The sequence below is a fragment of the Gambusia affinis genome, linkage group LG07 (genome assembly GCF_019740435.1).
Source record: "Gambusia affinis linkage group LG07, SWU_Gaff_1.0, whole genome shotgun sequence".
Taxonomy (NCBI): Eukaryota; Metazoa; Chordata; class Actinopteri; order Cyprinodontiformes; family Poeciliidae; genus Gambusia; species Gambusia affinis.
Window position 1 is genome coordinate 29,403,905 of NC_057874.1, and position 7,234 is coordinate 29,411,138.

At 41.3% G+C, this 7,234-nt stretch overlaps 1 protein-coding gene across 2 annotated transcripts in view; it reads right to left on the reverse strand.

The window, feature by feature from the left end:
• Positions 1–328: 328 nt before the first annotated feature.
• Positions 329–7,234, reverse strand: part of LOC122834032 (protein-glutamine gamma-glutamyltransferase E-like) — a 13,646-nt gene continuing 6,740 nt past the window's right edge. The window contains exons 1-14 of one of the 2 annotated variants that reach the window (XM_044122102.1): positions 6,842–6,931; positions 6,240–6,494; positions 5,549–5,667; positions 5,124–5,252; positions 4,575–4,752; positions 3,819–3,954; positions 3,600–3,709; positions 3,325–3,440; positions 3,122–3,248; positions 2,517–2,692; positions 2,251–2,425; positions 2,004–2,167; positions 965–1,098; positions 329–756 (exon numbers count right to left, since the gene is read on the reverse strand). In XM_044122102.1, the coding sequence (XP_043978037.1) occupies positions 609–756; positions 965–1,098; positions 2,004–2,167; positions 2,251–2,425; positions 2,517–2,692; positions 3,122–3,248; positions 3,325–3,440; positions 3,600–3,709; positions 3,819–3,954; positions 4,575–4,752; positions 5,124–5,252; positions 5,549–5,667; positions 6,240–6,494; positions 6,842–6,872 (1,998 nt within the window). In that variant the 5' untranslated portion in view covers positions 6,873–6,931 and the 3' untranslated portion in view covers positions 329–608. Of the gene's footprint in view, positions 757–964; positions 1,099–2,003; positions 2,168–2,250; positions 2,426–2,516; positions 2,693–3,121; positions 3,249–3,324; positions 3,441–3,599; positions 3,710–3,818; positions 3,955–4,574; positions 4,753–5,123; positions 5,253–5,548; positions 5,668–6,239; positions 6,495–6,841; positions 6,932–7,234 lie in introns of those variants that run through there. The other variant, XM_044122100.1, reaches the window with a different exon arrangement.

Genomic DNA, 7,234 nt, shown 5'->3' on the forward strand with positions numbered 1-7,234 from the left:
GGACAGCCGTGAACGCATCATGAGACGGAGCGCAGCAGTTGGTCGGTTTCTATTTCAGGGAAACGCCGTTTCTGGCTCTGGGAAGCAAATCACGTTCAATGAGCAGGTCTCGCGTTATTTGAGTATTAACCTGAAAATTTGAAATTGTGAATTTTTAAATATCTTAAATTTCATTTTGTTCTCTCAGATGCCTGCAATACTCTTATTTAGGCGCACTGGCTTAAGAATATTCTAATTTTGTCTCATCACAATCAAAATATGAGAGCAACTATTAAATTATTGGAATTAATTTTCAAAAAGTAAAGAAAAAAGAGGAATAAATAGTGTGAATAATTAGACAAATTCCAAGTCACAAAACATGATGAAAAAATCACAGCAGGCTCCAACTTAATTTGATTATAAACACTATTATGTCACAAAATTACACGAGAGTCTAGGTTTTTGTTATTTAATTAGACAAAAAGTTGCACAATTAAACATTTGCAAAGAGAAAACATTTTATGTTTTGGAAATTTATTAATCAGGAGTACATATTACAAAGAGAAATCCTGACATCTCCTGTCTTGATTTCAATCGTCTTGCCTTAAAGGGAAGACGATGTGAGAAAGTCAAGGTTTAATGTTGACGATGCAGCTGGACTTGATGTCTCTGAAGGAGCTGCAGTTGAAGTTGACCAGCAGACTCCGCTCTCCGCTCTTGTAGGGAACGAGGACGACTGTAATACGGAATCTGTTGTTTGGCTGCAGATTTGGAAGACTGCAAGGAGCACAAAAAAAAATCTTAAAAATAGTTTGAGCAAATATTAGCTAATCAACACTTGCTTTTACTGTTTCCTTCTCAGACTTTATTGCAGTGTAGAAAACCTTCAGTTTAGCAGATTAAATTTAATTACAGTTTACATGCCTAAAACCCATCATAAATAACATTCCTGCAATAATCTTGCAGTTCCATCATCCATACTCACTTGGTTATTTCTTCCCCGATTATGAGTCCACTTCCAGACAGACTCATAGTGCAATCCCTCAAGGTGTCATTGATAGGATTCATGAAAATCACTTCAGCAGTCAGTTCCTGGTTCACCTTGCTTTTCCCAGACACCTGCATCACAAACAGCCTTAATCAGCTAAAAGAACTAACTCTAAAAGAATTAAATGTACTTTTTTAACCTAAAAAATAGATTAATAACTCAATAAGAAAAAAAATGCAAAATATATATTTTCCTGAAACGTATCAGTCCTGGTTGTAGGAGCCATATGAAGGGCAGTTGCTGATGTGGAGGGGACTTGGCACTTGGTGGTGGGCGTGTCGAGGTGGCGTGACCGTCACTAAAGTATGAATGGGAGCCAAAATGGCTGCTGGCTTTGTATGTATGAGGAAGCGGGTGCGCCGGTGGTGGTCGTGATTTCTGTTGACCGTGATGTAATGTCGCTTTATTGTTGGCACCATTGTATGGTTCAGCCTGGACAGTATGTGTCAGTTCTTGTAAAGTCTGAAGTATGGCAGTCAAAGTGGAATAAATTGATGATTGCAACATCTACAAGAAGCAGCCTGGACTGTGTTGAAGCACGGATCGGACAGTTTGAAATTCACCGCGTTAACCCAGTGCTGCCCTCTACAGCACCGTTAGTTTGCTGCACATTTACTGGTGAAAAGACAAAAAGGACAAACTGTTGAAACCAGATCTGATCCAGTTTCAAACAAAGTCACTACACAGTTCCACACTGTAAAAAACTGTGAATCTTCAGCTGTTTGCTAATTGCTGCTGGCTAGTCTGAAGGAACTCTGAGGAGGAGCTGCATCTTGAAGGTGGGGCTAGATCCAACCAGGCGTTTAGCTGAATGGTCAAAGGATCAAAGGATTTCTCAAACATACATAAAAGAATCAAGGCGACACGCCAGGTTTGTTTTTGATGAGGGAATAAGATTAAAACATGGTGGAAAGTTAAAAGATAATTGCCCCTTTAATAGGTGCCTTTTAAAAAGTTACATTGTTTCTGTACTTACAGTGATGGAGAGTGGGGGGTTTGCGAGCACAACTCTGTTTGTTGCCAAGTACACGTTGTCTTCATTCTGTAGGTCAGTGATGACCGCTGATATGCTCATGGTCCGGCGTTGGATCATGTACTGATGGTAGACTGAGAATGGGACCTTAATAGGGACAATCAGATCTAAAACAAACAAAGATCAGTTCATGATGGTCAGATTTCAATTTCAGATCCAAGTTTTCAAAGACAAAAGAAAAGCGAACAACCTTTCCCCGGCAGCAGCTTCTGCTCTGTGACCTCGGTCTGGATGTTCCCATCTGGCTGGCCCGTGTATTTCATGGCCTGGACGCTGATGTTGACGGAAAACGTTCTGGTGGCGCTGCTGCCACTGCTCAGAATCATCCTCAGGTTCACATCCTTGCCGTTCTCTGGCTTGGAGACCTGCATTGGGAATCAGAGGAAAGTGAAAATTCACTCTTTTCTTCATAACAGTAGAGCAGGAAAGACGTCTAACACGCTGGACGAAGGCTACCTCTTCAAATCGGATGAGCAGTTGTGGTTTTGAAGGATCAGGTGGAGGTACGGTGCTCATCGCCGACGCTGGACTCGAAACCCTGTCACCAGAACCGGCAGCATCCCGCGACATCCTTGATCCATTTACGATTTTGTCAAGAGCATATGCAAAGACCTTTCTTTCCTCCACAGTTCCTGCATCGGGTCAGTCAAAGAAGCAGCGTGAATAAACAAGTTTCATCCCAGCATTTCGATGATTTCATTAACAGTTTCACGGTCAGTTGATTTGAGTCTGTAAATATCAGGTTTCCTCCAGTGTTGTTTGATTTATTTGTGTTGTTTTATTCACCAGTAGCATGGATAGTAAAGACAGACTAAACTAGCAATCTTTAATTATCAATTCAAAATGATAATGGTGTTTGATTGTACATACATAACCCACAGAACAACTTCCCTTTATTTAAGTTTTCTTGTTGATATTTTATTTACAAAATTTCCTGTCAACTTTTAATATTTTTTTACAAAACAAAAACATGGTGGAGAAACTGTTGGGCTGCTCTCCCACCAGGTTTAGCTAGAATAAAATCACAGAGCGCCCCCTGCTGTCCATGCAGGTGAGCCCACCTTCTCTGTGCTTGTAGGAGTTTGTGATGTCCGTCCTCTTGTACGAGCCAACCGCCTTGGTGGAGATGTACTGTCCTACTGTCCTACTATCAGAATAGATTTTCATCCTGGACCCATCACTTCTCACCTGGCCATCAAAACGCATCATCAGTATCAAGCTTTTCTTTTTTAATGGTATGGTTCAGAGTTCACTCCACACTGACCAGCCAGGAAACGGAGTCAGCGTTGACCTCGGCGAAGACAAACGGGGCGTCGTATTTAAGATTGACTTCTCCGTTCCGGATGGCGGCCACTGAGGCCGGGCCGCAGCAGAACAGACCTGCAGACACACAGGCAACAGATCATCAAGTTATTTTATTCAAATCCCACTTGGTCCAGATGAGTACAAACAACAAGCTGATGAGAATTAAGTCATGTTTGCAGAATGCTTTGTTTTGCAGGGTACTTATAAAGGATGCAGAGGGGAGGCTTTCTCTACCTTCACTCCTTTCCTGAGGTGTTGGATCCACAACCTGCCAGCCGTCATATTTCCCATCTGTTGCCAGGTCTGGTCGTCTCATCCACCCCTCCACCCAGACGTGGAAGTTCCTTAAAAAGAGAGCACAATATTCAGACTTCCAACAAACCTGCTAAAAGAAAAACCAACAAACATCGAGAGGTTTTCAGACTTTGGAGCGGTAAATACTGAGCCTCTCACCAGATGCTGTCTCTGGATTCCTTCTCCATCACTCCGTTATAATCAAAGTAGCTGTCGATGGTCAGATTCTTGTTGGTGTCATGAGCTGACTGGAAGTTGGTGACGACGCGGCAGGGAATGCCCAGCAGCCGCATCACTGAAACCACGCATGAAAAATTCAGGAAAATGCTTTTTTTCCCTCCACCTGGTTGATCTCGATGCCTCTGCAGTGACTTTATTTTTCATTATTAACGCTGCAGTATGTAACTAAAAAAACCACTTCTTTTGTACGTGTGTTGAAACTGTCACCATGTTGTGACATTAAGGTATGAGACAACCTGCCTAACAACCAATCAGATCCTGGAGGCGGGTCTTAGCGCTGTCAATCACAATCCCTTCATTTCTCTTTACTACCCTGCAGCTAGAATAGCCTGTTGAGTTAGCATTGTGGTGAAAGATCAGTTTTTCTGTGATGGGGAGTTGTTTATACGCCATCAGCACATTTAGCAGCGAGTACACGATGCTGATTGACAGCTCTAAGCCCCTCCTCCCGGCTCTGATTAGTTGTTTTTGACCGGAAGCGGTGCGTTTCTTCATGGGGTTAGGATGAAGGTGATCCATCTTTTCACGGATGATTTAGAGATGATGGTTTGTCCCATAACAATCCATGACAACGTGGTGACAATATGTAAAAAAACATATTCTTTACTGTAATTATATACTGCAGGTGTAATTGAATATTTTCAGTGAATGCAGAAGCTGGCAGTCAGACTTTACCAGAACACATGATGCCGGCGAACACCCAGCACTGGCCGTATCTGACGGAGCGGTAGTAGGAGTCGTACCACTGCTTCAGGATGGCATAGCTGCCGCTCCAGTGGGTGGGCGGGAACCCGCCGCTGTAGTCATTTCCCCAGTTTCCCATCACAACGCCGCCTTCATCAGAGCTGTTGACCTGAAGGAAAGTTAATCAAGCTTTCACTTCAGCAATACACACGAACCCAGAGTTTTAGGTTTCTGCTCCGAATGTAAGAAAAAGCTGCCATGGTTAACTGAAAGTAACAAAATAACGAAATATGAAATTGAGAAAACATTTTTGTTAATTGAAATAAATGAAAACTGTAATTAATGGGAAAAACTATAACTAACTGTGTGTTTATAAAAGTAATAAAGCATTCTAAGACATAAAATCCTTCATTTTTGTGATTTTAATCTATTCATTATTCTTTCAAACTTATCTTATTTTTTTCACCACACAGGCAGTTTACGTCAGCTGTCGGTAAATTACGGCGCTCCAAACTGGGAGCCGTAAACCCGCATGCCTACCATGGCGCTGACCACCCGGCTGACGTAGATGGGGTTGGAGCGAGCAGAAACGTCCTCCGCTGGATTCAGCCAGTGTTTGACGTTGAGGTCCAGCATCTTCATGCAGATCTTCACCATGTCCTGCTCAAACTGGACAAAAACACAGAAACGGTTGACGACTGCTCTCAATCTGCCGTTTATCCACGGCTGTGTGATCAAATCGAAACACCAGGTCTCAGTAAAACTAAACAGTTTATATTCAAACATCCAAACACAACTTTGTCCTTAACTTTAATAAGGTGGAATATAACTGAGAATTATATACACTGATAATCCAATAAACATTCTCTTTTTTTAAAAATAAGCAGGTTAGTCTCATCTTGAAGGAGTTCAGCAACAACACATTAAGTTTTTATTATGTTTATTGGTTTGGTTTTTGTTTGTACCTGCCCAAAGTCCCAGAACATTGGAGAGATGTAATCTCTGCCTCCTCTGTAGATGATTCCCTGTTCGTTCAGCACGTACTCCCACCTCTCCTCCTCCCGGGGCAGAAACACCCAGTCGTCTGCAGAGGAAGTCAAATAATGCAGGAACTGCTTTCAGATGGGTTATATAGAGTATTTATGAATAGCAAGTCAATTTGGAAAATCAGGGAGAAATTCTTATGGATGATATTTAGATCTACGTTGAAATTGAGTTGTTTCATATCTGGACCAGGTCTAAATATTGAAAAGATAATAATTTACTGTCCAGACATAAATACAGATATTTTATTGGATATTTTCCTATAAAATGGTCTGCAGTGAGTAAACATGTCTACATATATAGCTCTGGAAGAAGTAAAAAGTATGATGATTAAATATGCCATTAATTAAGGTACAAAACAAATTTATTGGGTCAAAATGGTTTCTTTTGTCTATTGAAACACATTCAGTACTTAATTTAAACCAAAATAAAATCAGAATTTTTTGCTAATTGTTTATTTCCGCAGGTGAGTGTGTGTTAAATGGGTTAAGTGGTCTGAAAAAGTCTGAGGAAAACTGAACTAGAGTTAATTTAGAAACTTTTGAGAAGCTCACTACATCCACCCAAAAACAAACAGACAGAAATGAAAAGACAAAAAACCCTCAAACTCACCAGAACTCCACGGGTTGAAGAGGACAGAAAAGTTTGCCACAATCTTTTCCTTGTCCTTGAGGCTGGCAGACAGAGTGTATTCGCCGATGGGAGCGTCAGCTGGCGGTGAAATGACCAGAACCAAGACTCCGGTCTCAGGAGAAGAGCTCCGTTGAACCTCCGCCTTCCACGCCGCCTTGGCTGAAGCTGAATGCAGCGACAGGTCCGGGACGCCGAAGCGGGACTTCGTCCCCAGATCCTCCGATGCATCATTTCCTGCAAACAGACACAACTGAAGGCGTGAGGTAACAATCCTCTGTATGCCTGATTCAGTTCAGTTTTTTACAATAAATATATGAAACTTTATAAAACAGATGAATTTATGGGCCCCATACAAATAAAAATTGCTATTAAAAATGGAGGATGTAATTTTAATGAAGAAAAATGTTTTTTAGAATATTTCTTAAAGTGTCTCCATGTTGTGACAGTTTGCTGATGAGAAAGATAATCAGTGAAAAGTTTAACCAAAAACAACCAATCAGAGCCAGAAGGCGGATCTTAATTCTGTCAATCAAGCTCATGTACTCACTGCTAAATATGCTAAAAGTGGAGAAACAACTTACCATTACAGGAAAACTGTTTACTCGTGATCATCTGTGGCCATGCTAGCTAGCCTAGCATTCACAACTGAAGCTTGCTAACAGGAAAGGTTGTAGTAGAAGGGAGCATGAGGAAGGGGGAAGATTATGATTGACAGCACTAAAACCTTCCTCCTGGCTCTGACTGGTCAGTGACGTGCGGTCAGGGGAGGCAGGTGAGGCAGTGCCTCACCAGCCATCATGGAAAGAAAGAAAATATATAATCATAAAGTAATTTAAATTGTTATATTCATCCGGTGGTTTGTACTAAAAAATATTTATTTTTCATGTAGCTTCACCAATTTCGATTTTTATTTGTTCAAAATCGCTGAATTTTCTTATTTTCCCATTCAAATGCTTGGAAGCGATGCCGGTGAG